The 27,091-nt window shown below is 34.4% G+C and overlaps 1 protein-coding gene across 2 annotated transcripts in view; it reads right to left on the reverse strand.

Annotated features, from left to right (window-relative positions):
* The window catches only part of KDM4C (lysine demethylase 4C), a 245,496-nt gene that overhangs the window by 99,079 nt on the left and 119,326 nt on the right, over window positions 1–27,091 (reverse strand). For both annotated transcript variants that reach the window (XM_088156977.1, XM_088156978.1), the window contains 4 exons: window positions 21,220–21,413; window positions 17,742–17,980; window positions 15,381–15,742; window positions 13,438–13,549 (listed from right to left, as the gene is read on the reverse strand). In XM_088156977.1, the coding sequence (XP_088013103.1) occupies window positions 13,438–13,549; window positions 15,381–15,742; window positions 17,742–17,980; window positions 21,220–21,413 (907 nt within the window). The remainder of the gene's footprint in view (window positions 1–13,437; window positions 13,550–15,380; window positions 15,743–17,741; window positions 17,981–21,219; window positions 21,414–27,091) is intronic.

Consider the following 27,091-nt stretch of genomic DNA (forward strand, 5'->3'; position numbering starts at 1 on the left):
TCTCCCCCTGCCTCCTTAATCCCTCCAAACTCTATCCCCTCTCCCTCCTTGCACACTGCCCTAAATTCCTTATGGATGGAACATATTGCGTCCTGGCAGCAGCACCAGACAAATCACTCTACTCACACAGGATGGCACCTCACAAACTCTTCATGAAGAGTAACACTCATTTTCCAAAGGGAAAAAAAAAGCAAATGTTATAGCCAGGGAATAATGGGGAACAATCAGACCTAAGAAGTAGAGACATGCATGCTGGATTATATGGACAGTGCCTATTAAATCTTTCATAATCAATGAGAAGACATGGGGGTGTCAATCAGAATAATTCTGTGAATGTGGAAAAAAAAATGTGAAAAGTTTTGATTCAGATAAAAACGCTCTATAGCGTACAGTCATTTTCTAATGATGCATTTAAGAAAAACTGTTCTTTTCAGAAGAAGAAAATTCCAATACAGAGAAACATTTAAGTACATTAAGCTGCTTCATCACATTCCTTCAGCCCATGACTGCTTTCTCCACTTTATGAAAAAGCAGAGGCTTTATGGGTATCTTATGATAAATGTCACACATGGCTACAAAACCACTATAAAGTTGGGAACATTTTTATCAATGCTGAATAAAATATCGACTAAAATATTTGTCTACAAGCACGCTAAATGTAATAAAAATAAATTAATAAATATATCCTGCATGCGATTTTTAATCCATTTTTTATAGTTTCTCAAAAGAACTAATTTCAATTCAATAAACATTTGCCAATAATCTGGGTAGAAGGGCCCAAAGAAAACAACTGCAAAAAAGCTGTCAGTATTTACCAGCACAGCTTTCTGGTGAAAAACTTAGCTTCAAAAGAACACCAGTAAATAGAACAGCTGAACAGAAGAAGATGAACATATAAAACGCCAGCATTACTTTTATAACTTATTGAATTACTTACTTTTTAAGTTAAAAGCTTAACAAAGATTCTGCTTTAAAAATTCCGTCCAATCATATTTTTTCTACTGCTTGCAATTTTAAAGAACTGCAAAACACAGCTCTGAAAGTTATTTCTCTAGTTCTCTTCCTATCTATATAAATTTTCCTTTAAAGAGCCATCTTACAAATAGCTTCAGCCTTAAAGGTATTTTTCTTAATTCTTCCTTTGACATTATTTTCCTTCAGGAGCTCATAACTCATTATTTTAAATATTTTCATTATAGTTGTGACTCACAGAAAATTCAGAGCTTGATTCTCCCTTATGAAGAAAACAACGAGGCACACGGAATTTGTTGTGAAGGTTTGTAATATCTTCCATACCTATTATCCACTTTGAAACTGACATCATTTGATTGCACCACTCCTATCACCACTGAAAAATTCTCCCATGATAGTTGAAGCCTTCCCCAGAACCTCAGCCGATTATAATTTTCTTCTTTATTCAAAAATCTATCTTTATATTTATAATCCCGGAACCAATTCTGGGTTGATAATTGTAGCTCCTTCACACAGTGTTCTGGCTTTTCACTGCCTACAGCAGATTGCTGAGTTCATGTCTATACTGGTTCTGGTTTTAATGAAAATAATATTTACATCTTAATTTCCTACAAACTCCATAATTTCAGTTCCCTCGTGTGATCTTTAAAAAGGCTTTCCCAACCAAGAAATTGAAAAGAATGCAAGAGACAAGAATAAAGCTGGCTTTTAATAGCCTTTTGCTGCTTTCAAGAGTTTTGTATTTGTTTTTGAACCTCATTCCAAACAAAGCCAGGGACAAGATGTCATATGCGTATGTACGAGACTCTATATTTCACAAACTCATAAAAATTTAACACTATTTTAATAAATTTATTTTCTCCTTTACATTATGTTTAGAGCACTTTCAGTTAGCTATTGACTAGAAGCAAAAAGGCTCCTCATTTATTTGCCTTTGATCTCTAAGGTGTATAATTCTGAATTATATGTCCTTCTATGTCCTTTGAGGTGTGACTGTCATCTCCATGATCCTTACTGCAGTCTTCTGTCTCTGCATGAACTACACAAGCTCTCTGATATGATTCTCTCGTAAATTACACCATGCAACCTCTCACTCTTTTCTACCATAACAAGAAAGGAAAAATATCCATCCTCTTTGCAGAGGGAGTACTAATTCAGTACTTCAAGGAATGGTTCACTAACAGGATACAAAATCAAGAGAAGACAGAATAGATGTTCCTAAGGATTAAAAGCTTTGTCTGATACTTTGTTATCACTAATATAAGGGTACTAAATTTCAATTCTCCCCAGGAATTTCCTAGACAACCCTGAGCCTAAATTACCATCTTTCAAGGGTTTCAGATATATTAGTTCATCTCCTTATAATCAACATTCATCCACCCACATTGAAATAATCAAATGTCAAAAGAAATTGGTGTTAAAAAAAAGTTACAGAGTACATGACCCCATTACAAAACATGACAATGTTGCTTTAACCTCCTTACCAGGTACAACATGCAATCTTTTGTGTAACTATTCTACATCAGCAGAATTTGGGCAGTTTCCCTTTGTGTGCTTTATTTTAAGCATGTGTGTACCAGCATCAGTCAGAGGAAGAATTTCCACGTAAGCTTCTCTGGTAGTGTAAGTGGAGGTACCTTTCTGGTTTCCATGTAGTCAGAGAAGTTATGCACCATAAATAAAAACTGAGAATCTGGCATGGAAATTAAAAGAAAAACCAGTACTCCAGCTGTTTGAGAGAAGTCAGAGAGACTATAATTACTTGATGTAACAAACACTGCTGCCTTGGCACAGTTAACAGCCTTTCTTCACTTGTTCATTTGATAATACCAATGTCCTATTTGAATCCAAAAACACCATGGAAAACTTGAGGGATTTTTAGATTTCTTTTTCCAGTTTATCCAGTGTTTCCCACTCCTTTTATTTTCTTAATTACTCCTTTCATTCCTTACTGTTTAGCTGAAGAGCAATCAGTGGCTCAGCCTAAAATAAATCTACTTTCCTAGTTCACATTGTTGCAAGCAATTTCAGGGTAGACATTCAGGGGCCTCATGTGAGCTCAGTGTTTCTCTGATCAGTCGTGTCTGTTAGAAGAACACAAAACAACTGCAGCCTCTAGCTGGCTCCATTCAAATTTCACCTTATCTCAGGGTTTTCAAAATAAGAACAGGGAACTATTTGTAGTGTTCATACGACTGAAAGATCTCAGAAACTCCACTGTCATCAGCAAGCATACTTTTTATTTAGCTTTGAATCAGCGCCCCTTGCAAGTACTCAAAACCTGTAAAAACTGTGGTGGAAGTACCTGCTCCTACGGTGAAAGATACATCTCCTCCCCCACCCCACCAAAAACCAGAATCTAATTCGTAAGGCCAGTATGTAATGTTTCAAGAAGTGCTATGAAGATGATGTTTCACTCATCTGACATACTGGCATTTTTCTGAAAGAGCATGAGAATACTCTCAGTTCTGGTAGAGCAAGTTTTGATGAATAGTCACTTCTGCAATGCTGCCAACCAAGAACACTCTACGATATGCACCATTATGCAATCAAGCCTTCATTGTGGTAACCTGGCCTTGCTCTAAGAGGAGCTACCAATGGCCCAAAACTGGCAATTTGAAAGATAAAGGTCAGCTAATGCAGTGATATGAAACATAATTTATATCTGTAGGGAGCATTTTCTTTACACAGCACATGAAATGGAGCTGGGGAATCTACCCTGACCTCTGTGTCTGCTCTAACTCAGATAAAATCACTGATGCTTCCTCACAATTTGCTGACAGTAAGTGCATGAACAGGACCCTGCATAGGTGCGCAACAGAACTCCTTGGTGTGAACTCTGGTGTAACTTTTTTTTTTCAGCTTTTCAGCATGAAACATACATTTCAAATTAAGAGGTAACCAAGACAAAAGTGAATAAAGCATCCTTAGTATTCTTTCATATAGAAACTTTCAACTCAACGACAGTATAAAATACATCTCACTGTCAGAGAAAATGAAAGAAAAATATAGGATTTGAGCCTGGTAGCCATGACAAGGAAATCTGTCATTAATTGACAGCACTGTTCCAAGAGATTGCACACTCATGCATAACACATAGACACACTGACAAATACCAAGGAAAGGTATTTATTTTTCAAGTCTGTTAGTATGCCCATGGTTTTTAAACACTCTTATATGAATGAAGTCCATTTCTTTGTAACTTCTGTTATATTTCAGGCTGTAAATATATAACATATTCATCCTGAATTCTAAAATGGATTAATACCAGTCAAATTTTTTTTTAACTGAATGATGCAATGCAGCCTATTCCTAAGTATGTTAAAACATCTTACTGTCACCATTAACTGTGGTCAGAGATCTTGAATCCCCTTAAGCCACCAGGGTATTTTTACTTTACTGCAAATATAACACTTTTTTGTACTATTACTTTACCAGATACAATTCATACGTAGGTTAAATATTCTATTTCCTAAGGGGTTAAACCAAATGCTCTTTTTTTTCCAAGAGAAATGCAGAAACACTTGACAATACAATTACAACTTTAAACAAATGGATAACAGTTGATATAAATCTTACTGTATATTGTGCTGATTTTGGCTGGGGTAGAGCTAATTTTCTTCATATTAGCTGTGTTTTAGATTTGTACTGAAAATGGTATCGACAGTATAGAGATGTTTTTCTTATTGCTGAACAGTGCTTGCACTGCATCAAAGTCTTTCCCGCATCTTATGCCACCCTGACTGTGAGTGGTACAAGAATATTCCAATTGTCTCCCTGATCTGATTGGTGGGGGAGTGAGTGAGCAGCTGTGAGGTGCTTGGATGCTAGCTGGGCTCAAACCACAACACATATAATTCAGCCATAGTATTACTGACAGTAATAGGTGATTAGCAGTGCTAAACCTGATGATAGTTACTGCTATCATATTCATACCTAAGAAGAATATTTCTATAGGATCAATTAATCTCTATAATGTAATTTCAAAAATACCAGTTCTCATAAATGTGATTATTTATATGCATCTGTACACCTTCACACATTTAAAAAACGTTAAACAATTCATTAAAACAAACTCTGTAGACAAAAAGAAAATTATAGCCCAGGATCTGTTTTGATACAAAGGAAACTCCTTCCACAGCAAAGTATTTCTAAACAGTCACTATGCTTTCCAAGTGAGTAAGTGAATTAATTAATTGTTTTCATTAATGTTACTGGGTTACCAGTTTGTGGGAAACTTGCTCCAACACACAATGCTAACACTTTGAATGGTTTTTGCTTACTAAGTTAAACTCAAATTATCAGGCAGAAAACATTTGGGCCATTTGCAGAATGGGCCGTTGCCAGCATTTGCTGATTTAACCCAGCAGATGTGAAAAGCCATAGACACTAATACAGTACAATTTGCTTTTGCCAATCTCAACAATGATTTTCCTGCTTGGGGTTATGTTCCACTGATGTTTCCTGGCTTTGTACAACAGCATTCTCTGCTATGAAGAGCACAGAAGCATCTGTTATTTTTCAGGTAGTTGAGCATAATCTTAGCCCTGGGAGGCATTAGCTATAGTTTCTAATGTCCTGGAGGAAATAATAATAATAATACAAATTAAAAAAAAAAATTAAGAAACACAGTCGAGAAAAAGTCTTGTACTCAAAAACTTTACTGTTCCAGCAGTGTATCAGAAAACTTAGTTTCAAAAATTGTCTTTCGTTTGTTTTTTTAGGTAATGAAAGACATAGATCTCATAGTAAAATATGAACAGAAAAAAATTTGAACTTATTGTAGTGTTCAAGAACTTTCATTTCTTGTATGGGACCACTCGGTACAAGTACTGTGAAGTATCTATACACTTTTGATTAGAGTGCCTAATTGCAAAATTAGCTATTAATACTTCAGTTCTCATAAAAATTGGATGTAAAGATAATGTATTGAACCAGAGCTCTAGAAGTTAAGCTGAAGAGCTCCTGAATCAAATCAAGTTTAACTCCCAAAATGAAGTAAGGGGGCACTTTAATAAAAAGAAGTTAAACATAAAAAAACTGTAAGATATCAGTTGTAGCAGATCTCAAAATGTTTTGAAAAGTTTGAAAAATTCAGCATTAAAAAAAAAAATTAAAAGACAATTTGACAGACTTAGAAGATTTGATACTGGAATACTCTGATTTTCCTTCAGCATACTATTAGAGCCCCATAATGAAATTCATATTTGTTTTGTGATTGACCTGTGTATTGTGATTGCCATGCTTTGCTCAATGTAATTTGTACTTCTATTGTGACTGAACTGTATATTAAAATTCAACACCCTGCTAAACATAATTTGTATCTTCACTGTAATTTAAGTGCATTGCTGTATCACTCCACTAAATCGAAATCCCATGTAATTTCAAGTAATTGCAAATATGAAAATTCTGTGTTATTCACTAAGCCATCCACATGAAGTACATCAAGAAGAACCTGGTAAGAGTGTATTGTACTCCTTCATTAACTGGAAGTCAGTAGGCTTTTCCTGAGGGTGGGTGGTAACCACTAAAACAATAATTATTCCTTTGGCAAAAACATTCTTCTGATTTGGTGTTAGTGACAAATAAGAACCTAGTAAAAAAAATCTCATTGCGATTAAGACACTACCATTTAAACGGCAAATAAAGTTATTATAAAAACTAGCAAAGGCTGGAAAAATCTCGTCAACAACTTTGAAAAGGAGGGATGGGAAAACCCTGACCATGATTTTTCATGAAAAGCAGGAAGCACTGATTCCTGCTTAAACTTTGGATGAATATGAAAAACTAAAAGGTTCTAAGAAGTTGAAGAAAGGAAGAGAAAAGCAGGGCTTCACAGGTTGCAGGGTATTTACTTACGAGCACTAGTGTGTAAGACAGAAGAGGATTTAAACAAAGTAAAACTTCTATTATACTGCATTTTCAATATGCGGAATACATAAAACAACCCTGTCAGGCTTTACTGGACCCCAATCTTTCTCTCTAACAAATTGCAAAGTAACTAAAATGTATTTGATTTACATTGCTATGATTCTGATAAACTAATTTAGAGAAAGCTCTGAGGATTCATAGCATAGAGATTGTTTACATTTAAATGATGTGTAAAACTAGTTTTATGGAAATATACCATTGTTATCTTTGAAAATAACCATTTTTGTTTGCTTACTAATTCCCCCCCCCAAAAAAAATATTTTATATTCGAAACACTAGATCATAAAGATACCAAATAATTACAAGGAGTAAAAACCAATCTTTCATTCACAGCATTCCCCAAACACCTGCATTCCGCATGCACAACGTTTTTGTGCATATGGAATGAAGAATTTAACCTTAGCAGTTAAGGTTCAAATTGTCAAAGATGTCTACTTATTCTGGCTACCTAAGCTGAAGCACAAGCAGCACATTCCTACTGATGCTAAAGTCCATGATCTATCCAGTGTCTCCAGAAATAGTTACTTACCATGTCCAGAAACCAAGCTCAAAGGTGACTCACTAGTCAGGCAACTTTTTTAAAATGCGTACAGGAGGCCACAGAACGGAAGATGTTCTTAAACCTCTATGAACTGCCAATATGAAGCATTTCCAGCATACTGGTATCATAATTTCCATTACTGTATACTGTATACTGTTTTTATATATAGTATGTATTAAAGCAATTCCAGTAATTTCACCTGTCTTTGCACTGTGTAAATTTAAATAGTAGCCCCTGTATTTATAAATCTGTGAAAAGAGGCATTTCACCAAAATCAAAACAGAAACAAAAGAAGATCTGCTGGAATCTACTGCACAGCCTATCAGGAAAAAACATAGTTGTCAGTACAAAACCACTTCAAGCAAAACTACAAACTAAAGATCTGCAGATATCTGCTCCACTGAAAAACTTTAATTCATAGCACTTATAAACAGCTGCTTTCTCAATTCTATTCTCTCATGTAATTTTTCAGAGTTCTTATGAAAAAAATTCCTATTTTGCATTCTAATGTAATCTGCTTGTGGTCAATGTACTTATCAGAAGAAATCTTGATCAATAACTAAAATTACTTTGGAATTTTTAGGAACTGATACTGCCATCCAAATACATGTTTACTGATTTACTAATTAAACACCATAGTCTTCCAGGGTACACATCTGTACAAAAGTAGAAAATAAGAAATCTTTCTCGCCAGTCATCAGGCATGTCCTGCCTATAAATAAAACGAGTCCCTCAGATACAACAGAATTACTTGTACTTCCTTATTTTGGAGATTAAAATGCAACATCACTGACCATACTGCCAAATACTATGTGATCAAATAGACATTCAATTATTATTATGCTGTGAGAGTGTTTCAGAAGTAGTACAAAGTAGAATCACGAACATACTCCTGTTTTATGCTAAAGAGAAAAAACAGTACCAAGTGAGGAAAACATATTTTATGGTTATTTTGTATCTCTCAGGCAGCAGAAATCTAACCTACATCATTATACTATTCCAGCACAAGCTCGTCTGGGGCAAAATACAAGTGAAATTTGAGGAATAAGGTTACTTGAATGTGTTCAGAAAAGGCTGTCCAGAAGTTCTTCACTGAAGCAAGGCCTCATCATAAGTTAAATATGTACGTTAAGTATAGAAGATGCAAAACAGACTCAGAGATTGAAATTCATGACAAATAATGCCGAAATTAGAATTATAAATTTATGTCTTCAAGCTACGGTTCCTGCAGATCACAAAAACAAATATCCCATAAACACTTCATACATTAGAAAACAATTGCATTTAAACTCCTTTAAGAATCAATTTATTAAATGTAATTATTTTGTACATTAAAATACATATACTACATACACTTCTCAGCCAAGAAAAGATGGTTAGTAAAACCCCTTTGTTAATTAAAATTTGTTAATTAAAATCAAATAATTTCCAATACTAATGGTTTACAATGCAACTTCAGATTTTGATAAAGATGATGATAATTCTATGGGCTAAGGTTTTTTTTAATCTGAAAAACTTAAGCTACTACTAGAATAACTTAGTACACAAAACTCTGCATCAATACATCAATGAATTAATCCTTTGTAACTGCAAGTCATGTGTTTATTGTGTTTCTCTTCAGACCATAATTACAGAAACAGAAGCTCAGCTCCAGAAGATCACCTTACAGAAGGGATATGTCTCCTTGGTAAACGTCACATCCAGTTTGCCTACCAAACTCCATTGCTACCCTTGAGAAGGCAACCGAGAGGCTGCACTAATGCAGCAGGAAATCCATTTTCATTTTGGCACACCTGATACTGAGGAATCATACATGCCTTTCTAAACATGCAATTCTATCTGTAATTCTACCCAGTCCTTTACGAGGTAAAATACCATATTTTAAAGCTAAGAAAGCAGCATAATTAGAGCTGCAAGGTTTATCGAGAAAACAATGACCTCTCAACGACCACAACATGTACCACTGTCCAGAAAATGAGTATAAATGTTTGAAGAACTGGTTCGCATTCCACTCTTGATCAAAATATTGGTTAATCTTAGATCCTGTAGGTGTCCACTGAAAGACAGGCAACTGCTACTCATAAAATATGTCATGGGACAAGAGCTGCCAGTGGCAATAATCTCAGCTGTCAGTTCTTGCCATTTCTGGAGACCAGCTGCTGGCTCACAAGGTTGACAAGAGTAAAAGGAAAAGCTTTTATTTGACCTTTTAACACATCCCTTTCCTAAATACCTACTAACGATTATATCATATATTTATAAAAGTTTTCTTGGGGTCTTCAGAACACCACATGCTTTGTAAGTGACAGAACTTTTTTGTAATTATGTCAATCATCCCTTGAAAATAGAATTTAAACACAACAGAAGTAATATAGGTATCAGAGAAAAGGACAGAAACAACATTTTCCCTGCACACTTATATTGTTGAAAGGGTAGATGTGCTGGACTCTTCATCTCTTAAATGATGATGATATAAGAAAAACGTACATAAATTATGTGATTGATTAATCCATACTCACATAAAAGCAGAGTATTTTAAAGAAGTAAAACTTAATTCAACAAAATATTATGGGAGGGAAAGCAATACTGGAAATTGTAACACTGATGTGGTAAATAAAAATATGCCTCTATCAACTGGTTAGCAAATTCTTATCTACATATGCAACTCCAGGAAAAAAAATTAACATTTCTTTCTGAAGTAAGTGAGGATCTTCAAGCAAGACCTCCCATTTTAAGCTCTGAAACAAAATAACAGTAACTGCATCTACAAGTGTAATCTTCCCCTATTTAAGCAGGCTCAGTCTACATATGATGTTACTGAAAAAGCCTTAAATGGTTTGATTTCTACTGCCAAATCAAGCACATCTCACAGGATGCTGACAGTGAATGTAAAAACCAAGGCTTAATATTATCTCATAGCAGAAGCCATTATTTCCACTTACAAAAGTTCTCTGTTTCCTTATCTTACAAACCAATGAAAGAAAAATGACTTGGAAATTCTGAATCATACTTAAAATGCTAAAAAATATATACAAACAGCCCCACACTGAATTCAGTCTATACACTCTAATTATATAATTTAGGGCAATGGGAAATTTTAGTCAACTTGAATTTAAAAACAGTTTCTAATGTTGCGTGACCAAACAGTGCTGGAAAGAAATCTCTGGGACCAATCAATGTGCACGCAAAGTTAGTATGCTTGCTCCTTCTGCTGAATTTGCCTTTTTATTGCTTAAGTGAGCAGAAATACAACTGTATTAAATACAACAGAATATTATTACCAGAAGCTAACATACTGCACTGAGTATAAGACCAAGGCCCATTAAGAAAAAATTGTTAATATGTTGAGTGTGACATACAGCCCATACTGTACTGCTGCTCTTACTTTCTTGAAATGGCAGCTTTAGCTACAATTTCTAGGATTGATTCCCCAGTCTCTAGTATTTCTCTATGTTCAGTCTTTTAGGCATTAATTCCCCAAGAAATCAAACATACATAGGGAAAGGCTTCAGGGAGAGTGAAAACAAAATAACACCAACAGACAACAAATAAACAATTAGCCTAATTATTTTTCATAGAGAAATACACACATACATAAGAACATATAGTGATAAAAAGAAAGCACAAAACTCAAATGTCCAACTGATCCTGTGAAAAAAAATTAATTTCTACCAAAGAACTCTGTATTAAAAGTGAATTCACAGTCTCTGCTAAGATTTAAGCATGATATTCAATACGAAAGTATTCTATTGCAAAATTACAATTCTGAAACGGCTGACAGTGCCAGAGAATGATGCCTATATGTTATTAGCATCCTCTGATCACCTCTATTCACAGAAACTTCTTAATAGAACCCTAGTATCTGAAAGACTTCAAATATATTAATTTGAATATATATTATCTGTACTATAAATGGCTACAGACTATCCAACTTGTTGTAGATGAAATATAAGCCTCAATTTCTTAACTTTTCACAACAGCACTAGCCTTTAACTTTCTTGTTCCTTTATTTTCTTTGCAGTTATTATTTTACTGGACACAGATAAATTAAAATATAAACTAATGTACAATACAAAAATCCCCCTTATAAAACAATCAGAAATTATTGTATCAAGAGACTATACTATCACAGTCTCAGCCAGCATCATTTTTGCCCAAAAACAGTGAGAACAAGAACTGAGTAAGTACAAATGCTGAATTACATTTCTACTGACTCTGGAATATGAAGTACATTCATAAAGGCAAATGCAGTCATTAGCACATTGATACTGATTCCTTTCCTAGTATCTGATACAAAAAATCTTGAAAAAAATCAGAAAATCATCAAGCCACATATCTTTAACCCACATGATATCATGTGTCAGGCAACTTAACAGGCTACAGTTTGCCAGTCTCCTTCATCAGTTCTTCAGTCTTTGTCTTGGATGTAAACATTCTGCTCACCCAAATACTACTGTTTCTCTTTTGGTGTTCTTACAAAAGTCAGCTGATAAATTAGATTACAAGGAGAGACAAATGCATGAAAATAATAATAATAATTCTAGTTATAGCTAGGAACCACTAACTGCCATGTCCAATAAAACTCTTAACTGCTTCCTTCAATAAGTAAGCGTATGTGCTTAATGGCTCCTGATTCTAAGACAGTTCCTATTTTCCTAACAAAATACATCCTTATCTATCAGAAGGACAGCCACCATGCAAAGAGGAAAGGCTTTAAGGTATACGATTTCTTGTCAGGATGTTTCACATAAAATTAATACACCAGGAAGTTGGCAAACTACTGGACAAGATGAAAAATGTCATGATATTACAAAAATTCTTGACTCAAAACAGTCATCACATCATCATTTACCAGATTATATAGGAGATTAAAGGATGATTAAATAGGAGAGTTACAATATGTTTCAATCATAATGCTGAAAAAGCATTAGCAGGCAAAGGAATATAATCTCTAATTAAAAAAAGAGCACTTTTACTGCAACCTACCACATATTAAATCTTTAATTACTTTACCAGATGAAACTTAATATTAATATAATCCTGTAAATTACCATAACATTTTCTGAAATATGCTCTGTCTAGCCCTCAAGGTATTCAAACAAACTCATATATGATACAGATCGTGGGTCTAAGCTGTCTTTAATTTTCAGAAAGATGCTTAACAGCTAATTGAAGTATCATGCCTGGAAAAGCTGCAGCTCAGATAAAAACGGAGAGTATAGCTTTCCAAAACTTGTGAGACAAAAGACACAAATGAATTACTTCAGGGTTGAAACAAGGAGGGAGATGTATTGATGAGAGGTCAATTGAACTAACAGCAGTCAGCTCAACAATGCCTAACTTGCCAACCCTAAGTATAATATTGCTTAGTTACAAGAAGAAGAATCAATTAACAGGCATGCTGTCTCTCAAGTCAAGAAAATTTATCTGCAGCTGTTAGAAACAGCTATGGTTAATGAAATGTAAGTGAGAGGGAAAAAAACAGATAAAAATTGCAGGTAAACACTGAAGTATGCAGTGATGTTGGAATCAGACCCGTAGTCGCAGACATGGCATCAGCTCCAGATTATCAAATTATCTAAAGGAGTGTGAGAACTAAACTCCAGTTCCGCTGTATGAGGAGATTCTGGAAAACAGCACTTGAAAATTTTGTGCTTCACAGAACTAAAATGGTACAATGATATGAAAAACGAATGTGTTCGTTTTCCATTTAGATCTATACTTTTGATGTACATTTCCATAATCTTCATAAGTCACATTTGATAGAATAAAGTAGCTTTATTTATCAACTTTGGCTGGCTCTATACACAATTGCTGGGTAAAGCAGATTTACTCTTTGTATTTATTTCAGAGAATAAAACCCCTGTGTTGGGTACATTTCTTAGATTTTGCAGCCTGTCTGCACAAGGCAATGACTCACTAAATGCCTATATATGTGGTCTCATAACACCATAAAATTATCATCAGAAAGGTATACTAAATAGTCCACTCACCTTCATCACTAGTTGCTTGCTGTTTAACCAAAGTCATTGGAGATCTAGCTGGAGGTTTATGCAGTGGATGACGCCAACTCTTTGATATTTTCTTTCTTTCAACTTCCCCCGACTGAAAAGAAAAAATGCAACTAATTTAGTATGTAATTCTGCATAATTAATTATGACAAACATAAACATTCTTCTGTAAACAAATACAGACATCAAGTCTGTAAATACTACACCTTTAGTGTACCAATACACTTGCCTCTAATTAAGAATATATATTTTAATTTTAAAAGTGCAATCCTTGTCATACAAATAATTTCAGGTACAATTTACTGCAACCCTTCCCTACTTAGAGAGCATAAATCCTTTTTTGCTCATGTGTTGTTTGTGAGGAAGATCAGCATCCTGCTGATTTTCTGCAAATGATTCTGCATACCTGTAATACTATACAGCCACTAACTGTGGCTAAAAAATTAAGCAGAAAGCTACTGGCTTAGTTTGTGAAAAATTCCAAAATTCCTCAAGAATTACAAAAAAGTTGAGCTAAGAAATCAAGAGTCCTGATATATGACTAACATGTTGATTTAGTATATGAATAAATTATTTTCTCCCTCAAACATCCCTATGTACATTCAGTTTAAAACTGAAAGCAAAAATTAAGGCCAACACTTCAAAGTCTTGTAGTGCCACTGGGGTAATCCCAAAGAAGTGAGCTACTGGTGGTGTCTGGAGGTTCAGGACCAGTGAAGGGCAAGGACACCGGCAGACGTATGGGAAGGACTGAGTTTCACATAATTCCTACGAACCACAGCATTCTGTGCCTCAGGACCCTGAATCCAACCTAGCAGATTACATTCTTGAAGTAAATTATAAAACAACATTATATTTACCATGATAAGCAGAGGGCAGAACATGTGGTCAAAGCACAGGACAGGCTTATGGCCTAAAACAGTTACTAATTAAGTAAAAAGGGAATTGTCAGGCTTTTAAAATTGCATTTGTACAGTACACTTTTTCACTTAAAATAGAAAGAAAGAATATGCAATAATACTACAGAAAATCTGAAACGTAATATATGAATATAATGTGGCTGAAAGGCACAGGAAGAGATACAATCTCCAATACATGTTAATTAAACACTGAAATGTTTGTACTGTTCCTTGTTACAATGGAAAGGTTGGAGCCAAGAATTTTAAAACTTACAACATTGAAAAAAATCATTAGAGCACAGTTCACATATGTGGAAGGGTCAGCATGATTTCTACTTTGGCTTCTAAAATATATTCCCCATGACGTCTTTGCAACTTGGCAGTGGATTTCCTGCTTTCTCTATGCCAATTTGAGATTCAGCTCACCACTAAGAAAACTATTGACAACCACCACAGTTTAATTTTTCATTTTGCATCTCAAAGTCAAAGCTGACCATGAATCAAAGCAGAATAGCAAGAATGAAAAAAAAGGCCATATGTTTGTAGGTGGCCAAAAGAGAAAACATTATAAAAGCCTGCTATTTAAATTGAAAATATATTCATTTTAATAGTGGGATTTTTCCTTTAAGTGTTTCCTTTACATATTTTAGTTAATTTCCAAAATACAAGAATAGTAAGTAGGTGAAGCTCACAGTCCTGCTCATATTGGCAGATAGTGAACATGGAAATAGCTTTGAGAATAGTTGTGGATACTTCAAATTCACAACTATAAAGTGAAATTACTAGACTTCTAAAATAACAGGGGAAAATATGTCAATAAGCAAACTCCAAAACCAGTCTGCTTTCAAATCAAAATTGCCACTCTTGCCTGAACACTTCAAAACACGTTCAAATTATCATCTGATTAGAATCATGCATATTCTTAAATGCTTTAATATGGATATCAGCTCTCATTAGAAAAATGCTCATTCATATTTCATTAAATCAAGAATATATTACTATTATGATGTAATTTCCTTCACATACATAAGATATTTCCATGCTGTCTTCTTCATCCTTTTTTACAATGGGCACTTCTCCATGTTCCAAATGACTTCCAGAACTTTCTAGGTTGCTGATACCATCCTCTGTCGAGACACTTTCCCTTCTATCTGGATTTTCTGCTTCAGAAATTTGTCCATCTGCTTTACAGTATAGTATGGATGAAACGTATTGATCCTGAGATTTCAAACTCTCTTCTTTTCTACAGCTATTAGAAACAGGCTTGCTGGCTGCAGAATCCTCAAGTGTGAAGGAAGAGTGACTGGAATCTATCCTGTATTCATCTTCCATTTCCGTTTTCTCTAGTACAGGACCAGGGCTCAAAATTGACTCTGAAGGGATGCTTCCTATAAATCAAGAATATGATTTGTTAATAAATCCCACTTTACATTACCATATTGAATTTCAGAGCAAGATAAATTATTCAAATTCAAAGCATGGTTCCTCATTTAGAAATCATACGGAAAACCATTTGGTGGAAGGGCATACATAAATGTGAAGCATAGGTTTTATCAAAGAATAAATTAAATGTAAATGGTTTGAGTTTAGAGTATGAAATATAGTTTTGATCATTTAATCAGTATTTTGCATTTGAATTATAGCAGGTCTTCATTTAATTCAAAATAATCAATATTCATGTAGCTTCCTTAGTTTTTACTTATATCACCCACATGCACTTTGAGTCAATGAAAAAAATATAAAAGGCTGGTATACTGAACCTTATACCCTGCATTTTATACCTATTATGCTTGTTTAAAAATGAAAATAACCAAAGATTAATGGTTTATAATTACAAAGACATATTTCAAATAGATACCAAGAGTATTTTTCAAAAAACAGCATCAGTCTAAAAATGAAAAGCAATTAACATAGTTTTATTTTTTAAAAATTAGCATAATTGTATACGGATATTGAAGAGTGAAATTGTGTGGATTTTACTTTACAAAAATTCTTCCTCTGCTGATACTTGCATTGGAAAGACAGAACAATGGGCTAGAGAGGTCACTCAAAAAGCATATCCCTGAACAACTCTGGCATACACTGCAGTAAATTTTGATTCAGCAGCACATACGTGATATTAGAGAATATAGTTTCTGTTAAGTCCCTTGCTATTCTTTCTTTACAAAGATTATTTGAACTTGTTTTCTCTGAAAAAATTCTTTTCAAGTCAAATGAATATAAAATTTAGTTACACAAAGAAAATAGTAAAATGTAATCTCTGGGCACTGCTTCAACTGAGAATAATGGACACATTAGCCAGAGACAACGCAGAGCAAACCACCTTTTTCAGTATGAGTACTGGAGCTTCTATCATATCTAAAAATGTCCAGTTTCCTACAAAGGTCCAGGCCCTTTAAGAGGACAAAGGAGAGAGGGCAGCTCTCCACTTTTCTCTACTTTTCCTCCCCTTGCCAATGAGTGCCAATAGAATGGGTGCTAACTAAAAGCTATTTTCTCTGCGGTCATTCCAAACCTCTATTTAAAAGTTGTGGGAAGATGTAAAGCAACAGCACCTTTAAAAAAAAAGTTTTTAGAACAGACCTGGAAATGGTTTGATAGAGCACCAGATAACTTATGCAGGTGAATTTCTAAACTTCCACATTGCAATATCTTGTTATCTTTATGTGAATCATAGTGATTATCACCTCCAAATAAGCCCTAGCAAAACCATTAATATTCACAATAATTAAAATACTGTCTATATGCAATTTGAAAGTGAATTTTCAGTAGCAATATAAAACAAAATAGGACCACTTCTAAACTCAAAGTTAAAACTGCAGTTCGCCTTATGAATACAAATGAGGAACTATATCAGAACTAAAATGGAATGTGAAATAGACAAGACCTTTATAGCGCTCACACAGGTCCAAAGGAAATTAAAAGGAATCTGGAGGCTCAAAATACAGCTTTTTTGTCCACAGGTATTGAACACTTCAAATCTGCAGGTTCATCATGTAAATATACGTAGCATACTTGCAAGATATATGTTCTGTACTGTTTGAATAGTGATAAGACATTCTGTATCATTTCCATATCAAAAACATTTGCTGTAACACATACGAGTCCACTGAAGAAGTATAATTTACAAAATTTCACTCCTTTTGCTCCTTTAAAAAACACGAAATTAAAAGAGTTCAGGTGGTATCACTCTCAATTCAGAATATTAACTTTTGTATTTTCTCTTTCTTACAGAATATCAATCTTCTTTGCATAAATAACTCTCTGTGTAAGTATTTTAGTATGCTACTCTAGGATAATACTTTAGTTTAACATCCACTGATTTGTGGCATTAGAGTATAAATAGCCTACAACTTACATGCGAAACCTAATCAGTGCTTATCTCACCTGCAACCTTGACACGATCCAATAAATGTTGATCCAGATGCATTCTACCACTGTTTTCTTCTTTCCCAGAAGGCAGTCCTATGTTTACCACTCTCACTTTTTTTTCTGGTTCTTCACTGACCTTGAAGCCATCAGTAGTTGCTTCAGTCACTATGATTTCTGCATCAGCTAGCATAGCAGATACTCTCTTGTCCTCTGGAGTTTTAAGCTTTTTAGATCGAGATCTGGTGTGCTGGAAGCTGTTATAGGAGATATTGCTGTCAGAGTAGAAAGTCTGTCTTGGATAAGATAAAACATCTACCAATATATGTCCCTTTCACCTGCTAAAAGTAGCTAAAAACTGACAATTTTTCATCTTTTTGTGTTGAGATAGTGCTACAAATTCTTAAGTGATAGATTAACAATTGATTGGATTTAACCTTCTAATCTTTTATCACCATTCCATGGCAAAATTGTTAAACTTTAAAAGTAAAACGGTCTTTAAGTAACAATTAGTTAACTAGCACTAGCTGGTTAAAAACTAGCTTTTTAATAAATCATTCTTTTGAACCCAAAAAAGAACTACCCTTTCAATGAAGACAAATGAATGAAGACAATGAAGACAAAGCTCTCTGCACAAAAATCAGGTGGTATTTCCAAACCCTAGTGCTAATAAAACACTAGTCTGAGTATCCTCATAAGAGCTGATCTGTTTGGAAGTTTTAAAATTAGTTTTAACAGAACCAACAAGCATCTGAAAAAGGTAAAAATTATGATCACCAAATATTTTGAAAGGCTACAATATCAAGCAATATATATAATTATCCTGTGTTTAAAAATAAAAAAAGGTTGAAATTAAAAATTGGGCCTAAGTTTTTGCACCCTCAGAAGTACATGGGAAAGCTTAAGGCAGGACAAATGGCAAACCCGTTCGAAACAGGTTCATAATTTATAGGCTCAGAATAAATATAATTGGAAATCAGTCCAGTTTCAAATTCAACTGTGTGACACAAGAGGTATATTTAACATCATCATACAGCAGGTTTCAAAGCTCATAACGCATTAGAGACAAAAGCACTACTATGGCAGGTGAATTTTACAAAATTTTAAGTGAGTTTTACAAAAACCTTGCATCTTAGATTCAGCACATCTCCAGAAAAACCTTTTGCTACCCCTTACATTTTATTCTGTGTCTATAAATGTGCATCTTTCAACACACTCGTTATAAAATAGCAATTTCCAGAAAATTTGCCGAAGTATGAGACAACCATCAGTTCACATTGTAAATAACAGATAGTATTATTACTCTTTACACGCAGTCATTAGATGTTATATAGCAGCAATGGATTTCAGCCATAAACGTCAGAGATAAGCTCTCCCTGTCACTATATTCATGATGATTCCCATAGACGGTATTTTTATTTTCACTTTGCTGGAACCTGTATTATTCCCATAATTAAAATGATACTTTCAACCGACACATTACACTGGAAACGAAGCTGAATAAACATCTGATCCTCCTCTGCAATGCACACTGTTACCATGCCTGAACAAAAGCCGACTCAAGATTTAACCAGCGCTGGAAAAGTATTTATTAGCTTAGCAAAGCGCATAAATCAGTCCATGTGTTCTGTGATAAAACTTCCAAGACAATTATTAGAAAGTCTTTGTTTTTACTAAGAACCAGCTACCCATAAGGGTACTACCAAATGGATCAATGCTGGTCCAAGTGGGAATTTGCATCTACACTGCAGGGATGCAGGGAATCCTACTATAGGGGAAAATGGTATTCACTTAGTAAAATGAATACTCTCTCTGTGAGTCCAGGTTAGTACCATACATATACTAAGCAACTGTTTGTTCAGCTGCTTCACTGGTTGTCCTTGTTCAAAAAGTGATTCTACCTCATAAACTACCCTTACACAGAACGAACTTGGTATTATATTTTCAGTAACAATATTCCACTACAGTGCTAGTTGGTCCTTTACATTACCAATTGACTTTCCTATCTCTTTCTCAAGAAATATATAAACTTCAAAGAAAATTAGGAAGTTTGGTTTAAGACCAAGTTTCAAAAGCCACTACACTGTAAAATTATTTTAAGAAGGAAAAAGATCTTTAATAAATCAGTATTATCTCCACCTCTGAAAACGGCACTAATATACCAAGATACCAATAAAACTGCCCACCTTTGGCTAGAAATTAAGTAGATCTTTGTTAGATAATGAAGAAGAAAATCCATAAAGATCCTGTTAAGTAAGACAGGAAAGCACAATTGTACAAAAGATGTTTGTGCAATGCAAACAAAAATCATAATGCATCTAAATAAAATAGATATAAAACTGTTTTATAAGATAAAATCTTTTATAGTTTCAGTGACAAGCTGAGAAATTTTATTCTCCTAAATTTCCTAGTGGTGTCAGCACCACCATCTGAGATTTAGCCCTTTTTATGATCTGCCACTGACTTGTGGTAGACAAGCCAGGTTTTGGCAGCAGCACTGTGAGAGCGTGACAAATAGGCAGTAGTAGCTCCTTGAAGTTAAACAGCAGTGAGGGTTCTTGAAGTTAAACAGCAGTGAGGATTAAGGCTGTTACTAGAGACTTGAAACAGCTGGTGGGATTCTATCAGAGCTTTATGATAAGCTCTTCCTGTTTAACCTCCTTGTCAGCTCTTAGAAGTCTTCTCCCTTGTCTTTTGGTTGCTAGTTCTCTAGAAACAATGGCAACCATCCACACCTTGAAAATTACACTGGAGTAACACTTACTAAAGAGAGATTTTAAGTGCAACACTTGAATGCATTTTGATGTTCTCCATAATCACTAACTTTCTTAGGTACACGCAAAACTTTTAAGCCAAATTTTCAGTCACTCTGAAAAAAGACTGGCTTGTCCCCAGGTTCATCTTAATACAGAAAACAGAAAAACCATTTTTGTCTAAAGGAAATAAATTAAAAGAAAACATGCAACATAGTTTAAGCCTGGCTCAAAGTTAAAATCCATGCAGCCATTCCCCTCCCTCCAGTCCCTCCAGTGAGAGAAGGGAGAGAGAAAAGACAGATTATGGGTTGAGATAACAATTTACTGGAAACAGCAATGAGATAAGAAAATTTACAGTAACAGCAACAATACTAATAACAACAACTTATATAAACAGGTGACTACATACAAAATGCTCATTTAAACCAATCAGCCCAGAGCCATGAGGCTGAGACAAAAGGACATTATGGCCCCCAGGCCCTGGGTGGACACCAAACCCCCTTCCTTCTCAGAAGTAAGAATCCCTTATTTCTGTTCCCGAGCAGCAACATATGTGGTAGAGAACAATGTACGCACAACCACATAGCTCCAAACCCCACACCCTCACTGCTACTATGAGAAAATAAAATCTGTTGTGGCCAAAACCAACAAAACATCAGAGGAAATGGTGAAAACGAAACAGAAAGGACACTGCCATCATATTAAAGACAAGTAAATAGACAGTGAAGAAACATAAATACCTTTTGGGAAAGTTCTGCATTTTCCTTCTTCTCTGTAGCCAGATCTTTACTTCAGGTGTTGACTCAGGAGTTGGTTTTGTATGATCAATGGTATATAAATCCTTGCCCTGTTTCCACAGCTGGTATCTGTCTGGTTGAAACTTCCTCACAAAGACATCCATGGATATTGACACCATGTCTCTCCTACAAGTACACTGCAAGACAAGAGATGAATTTGTAAGTGACAAGTACTGGGACACGCAACAGTTTGCAGTTTTAAAAGCCCAGAACAAAAAATTCAACATGCAAAAACCAATTCTACTGTAGTTGCAATTTTCCTTTTTCGCATTTCATCAGTTTTAAAGAGGAAAGGATTATTCAAGAGAAAACACTACCTGAACAAATGTGTCACACTAGGATTCTCAAAAGTACTTAAGGACACTCCTTTGTTCCATTAATTCCTATGGGTTAAGAACAAAAGGAAACTACAGCATTCTTTCCACTGTATTAGCTGGTTTTGACAATTTTAAGCAAACCTTGCCACCTTGAATCCAGAGACTGCACATATCTTGAATGGCATCAGAATTTTACTTTTAAAAATAACTCATGTAGTATCCTGTTGATCCAAAGGTTTTTACAAGCATTTGCAGTCCCAGCACTTCACTCTTCAAAACATAAATGCATTCAAGTACCACATGAAGTTATCGTTTTTCCCATCTTTTTTTGCCAAAGAGTAAAAAGGAAGCAAGAGAGAGGAGTATTATGTCTGAAATCTGGAGGGTGTGCTATATCCATGTAATCCAATCCACTGTACAGTGAAGACTCTAAAATCTCATGCAATACTTTCTTCATCAAATTTAATCTAATCCCTGACTTTAGTCATCCAAAGAATTTTTGCATTGTTTTTCTTATGCATGTGAGTAGAATATTTTAGTCCTATTTGAATAAAATCTTAATGGTCATGAAAATGGAGAGGAGCCTCCACTTGAAATACTGTAAATGCTGAGCCAATTTTCAGATTAAAGTCATTGTACCCAGCTCTCAAAAATACTTGACAGTAGGCAACTACATTAAGTAAATCAATATATCTACAGCACATAAACTACTACAGTGGGTTAATCCTGGCTGACTGCCAGTTGTCCATCAACTTGCTCTCCCCTTTCCCCTCCTCAGCAGGACAGAGTGAGAAAATAAGATGGAAAATGCCATGGGTCTAGATAAGGGCAGGCAGATCACTGACCAACTACCATCTTTGACTTCTCTTGAGGAAATTACTTTCATTTAATGTCAATTAATAAAAGATTATGACAGTGATAAATGAGAACAAAACTAAAACCACCTTCCCTCACACTCATTTTTCAGTTTACTTCACTCCTGACTGGTGTCTGAAGGAACATTTCTTTCACATTTTCCTCACTCCTTTCTCTCACAGCTGCTGCAGAATGATTTTTATTTTTTCTAAATCTGCTATCACATGAATGCCACCGGAGTCACTGACAGGGTCAGCTTTCATTAATTTTGGAGTCAGATTTGGCTCTGTCCAGTGTATGGACTGCTCCTGATCTGTTCTGATATTAGCTACTGCTAAAGCAACTCTACACTACCAAAACCTTGCCACAAAAACCTCAGCAATTTTTTCTTCAAATTGAAAGCTAATTGATTGGCTAAAACATAGTCTTATATGAAAAAACTTTGAAAGAACTTGGCTATAGCTAAATAACTCTGTTAAAGCACAAAACTGAAACACTATTTTCTTTCAGGTAAGAAGAGATGTATAGAAAAACCTGGTAAACGCATGGCCTGGCTTTATGGTTTACTACAACTAGTTTTATTACCTTTTTTTAAACAAGCTGAGACACATGAAGGACTGAATGCAACTTTCCTACTAGCTACGTTTCTGTGCACTAAATGCAAATTTCTTTATCTACTATTTCCATCTATCATTTCTAGTTCACCCTTCTTCCTCTTGAAATTCATAAGATATATAATGGAAAAGCATCTGAGATGTGTTAAAAATGTTTGCTTTCTTTTCATTATGTCAACATTGATATGCTGCATATTCACAACACTGCCATCTAATGGAGGATGAACTGGAAAGAAGAAAAAAAAATCAAGACGAACTTTTATTTTATGCAGCTGTCTTTAATTATAGTTCCTATCCAAAATACCATGTGACTGCTCCCTTTTCAAACAACATAGTGTGCATATACACACTTACATACACACCCTATAAAAAACTCAAAACATATTTGAAATAGTATGTTCCAGTCAGAGAGTCCTTGATTAGACAAAATGAGAAGTAAAAAAAAAAAACCCAACAATGAAGACATTTCTGTATACTGGAAAAGTGCATAGAAATCCACAGTAATATTTTTAATTTTCAAAATTCAAATTTGTAAAATAAAGACAAGCAACAGTGGATTTTCATTCCCTTTAACACACAAAATCTTTTCACATTTGAGCCCTGCTGCGACAGACCAGTAAGAAACGATGGTTAAAGCCAAAATTTTGCTGTTAAACACCAAGACTTCCAGTGCCTTGACAGAAAATAATTACTTAAGTAAGCACTGAAGCATTTAGGAAGAAAATACATCAAGAAATAAAATGTATCCTATGCTGGAATGATAATAAGGTATTAAAAGACTCAAATCACATCTAAATGGGACACAATTTCTGTCTTTCAGTAATCTTTGATCAGTTTCCATTTCATTTTAATGGAAACTACAAAGGAATTAACAAACCTAGGGCAGGTATTAGAAATACAGTCGATTTTTTTTTTAATTTTCAAGTTCAAAGTATACTTTTGTGTCAAAAGCAACATCATGCTCAACAGTGTATCACTGCCCAAAAAAACAGAAGTCAGGCTTCTAGGCATTGAAGGGTGGAAATGTTTGGAATTATCAGATCAGACTACATGAGCAGACATGCTCTGAAAATAATTTCTACTAATATTTTCTCAAATATTTCAAGGAAAAAACCCACTACAAACACAAAAACTGCTGCCTGGAGGATCTTTCATTCTTGGTGGTGATGGTTTTTACTGCTTTCAATTAATTTCTCATTTGACTGATTTGTAGCTGGCAGTTATGTCACTTCCTACTCCTAACTTGAAAAAATGACTGAAAAATTCTCCCTAAACAAAACTAAATATGATTCTGTTGAAGCAGGCTGCCGGGAAAAACACAAAATGCTGTCTACTAAAGTACTCAGTGATTTTTTTTTTCTGGGAAAACTTGTATTTTTTTTAAGTAAATGCAAAATCCAAGTAATTTGACTATTATGTAAAAGGCAGTTGATGTTGCCATAGAAAAATGTCACTACCTTTGTACTGGAAACTATTTTCTATATAAACCAGAATTAGTTTGATACTTACTCTTCAATCAAATACTACTATGACAATCAGAATACTTATGAGAATGAAACGTCTTCACAGTTCTTACTATTAAATTCTTACTATTAACATTACCAATGATACCACTACTATGATTATTATTTATCCTGTCATATATATACAGCTTGAAGGTAAGCAATTCAACTAAAATTTATTAGTAAGGACAAACCTTTACAGAACGAATTGAAAGAAAAAAGTTGCAGCAACTAATTGGCAGAAATATATGTGAAATATATTTGTTACATGAGAAAATCACTTAGGAGAGACATATGCAGCCAAAAGAATTTTTTCAAACACATGCTATTTGTGAATGGAAAAGAGAATAATTATTTTGTAGTTTAAAAAATAAATAAATAAATTTCTTCTTTTTTCCCATTTTGTACTCTGATTCAGGAAAATATAAAAGAATATACAAGAAGCTACTAGACTTATATATATTAACTTAAACACACACTTGAGCACATTCTAAAATACATGACATACCTAAGAACAGTTTTTATAAAACATTATTTATATCATTAGGAAGTGTATGACTTAAAGGTCTTTCTGGCTTTTCATCATTAATATTTAATGATTAAAAGCTTTTTCATAAAATGAATTCTGGGATTTTTAAAACTAATATAAAAACACCTGCAGAGAATATCACACTTCGCTACAACAGAAAGTAAATAGACGGCTCATTATTTGACTAGTAGCAGAAGAGTAGTATTTCTTAGAACCATGGTTTTAAGCACAAAAATCTATGGCCACAGTCAGTCTTTGTGATTTGCATTTTTACCTTTTAGTTCAATGAAATATACCTCTGATGCATCTTGTAAGATATGAACTGATGTCTTTGTTCACAAAAGCATCTTCCCCACCAAAACATTAGCTGTTATACTACTTACTGCGTTAAAATATTCAGCACACTAAGCTTGAAATCATCTGAAGGATTTTGAACATTTTGCACTAAATATTGGATTTTGTCAATTAAAATGTGATTTTCACTGTATCTGAAATCTATTTTATTTAAGTCTTCCAAAGTTTTAATTTGAAGGAGAATTAGCACTTCATTAGGATATTTTCCCTTCACTTACATAATCATTTCAGAAAGAAAGCATTACCTAATTCACATTGCAACTGCACAATGTAGGTAAACTACACACCTGTGGGACATCATGTGGAGGCTAACAGTCACAGGAAACCATGGAAAATTCTCTACTTTGTAAAGAGAAAATGGATTTTTGCAAAACAGTTATGAAAGCAACAAATTAGCAGGATGATGAGGCAAGCATTAGGCTGGTAACCTTCTTTACATTATGTAAGTCTCAATGTACAAAGCATGCCCTAAAATTATTTAATCACGTTATTTTTCAGTGGTGCTCCCTCCTATAATGACTAAGTTTATAATGACTAAAGCTTTCTTCAGAGAACAGTGGCAATAAACATTTTAAACTATTTAGATTCTTCTTACCAGCTTCAACTATACGCAACAAATTATTTCATGCACTATATCCCACTCTTGCAATACTTTCAATGAAGCATGTCCAAACAATGAAAAAACCACATTTTGATAAAAAACATTTTAAAGGTGCTGTGACTGGAACTGCTTACTCTGGACCGACTGTAGAAGTGCTTGATAGGTACTGTTTGCTAGGAGGACAGGATTTAATAAATCTTGGTAACAGTAACTGTCCTTCGCTATGGAATCAGGCTGTGATGTATTTTCACAGGAACCTTCTGGCAACCTGTAAGCAGTGTTGCAGAAACCTTTGGTAGCAGTTAACCATCTGTACAAGCATTGAGAAAGCAAGCTTTCTTTTGGTAAATCATAGACAGTACTCTTTTCTCTGACACATTCAGTCACACACAACAAATATACAAATGCAAAATACCATTCTTTAAGGTCTTTTTTATACAACAGAAAACAAATTTCCTCTTAAATTCATTATTTGTATTCATATATACATAAGCAAATAATATGCAATATTTTTAAAGAGTTCAATATTAAATGGGGCCTTAAAAAATATATGGCTTTTTTCCTTAATTCCTATTTCTAATTTATTTTACATTTACACATAATGCTACTTAAGCATTCTTACAAAAAAGACTGTTTGTATTAGGTAGAATTTATTCCATCAGCACCAGTTACCATTACAAAAATGTGGTCATTTTTCTCCCATTACTTTGAAAGAAACAGAAACAGTGTGACAAGACACAACTAAAGAAACCCCTGTATTTTTTTAAATATTCCACTTCACAGCCCTTCTTCCTCTTTATCATTTAGTGGTATCTTTAAGGGCATTACTCTTAGCTCTTGAAAGATTAAGTCACTATTAAAGTCGCTATTAACCTCTTCTTCTTTATTCTGATTTCAGTCTGTATGTCTAGCTTGAATCTTTCCGCTGTTTTGCTTACATTCACTTCTCCGCCCATCACTGATTCCATACAAGAGGAACTCTCTCCCTGGAGACATTACCTCTCTGCTGTGCCAACTGCTCTTGCTCCATCTTTCTCTTAGCT

This window comes from Sturnus vulgaris, chromosome Z (assembly GCF_052056855.1).
Source record: "Sturnus vulgaris isolate bStuVul1 chromosome Z, bStuVul1.hap1, whole genome shotgun sequence".
Taxonomy (NCBI): domain Eukaryota; kingdom Metazoa; phylum Chordata; class Aves; order Passeriformes; family Sturnidae; genus Sturnus; species Sturnus vulgaris.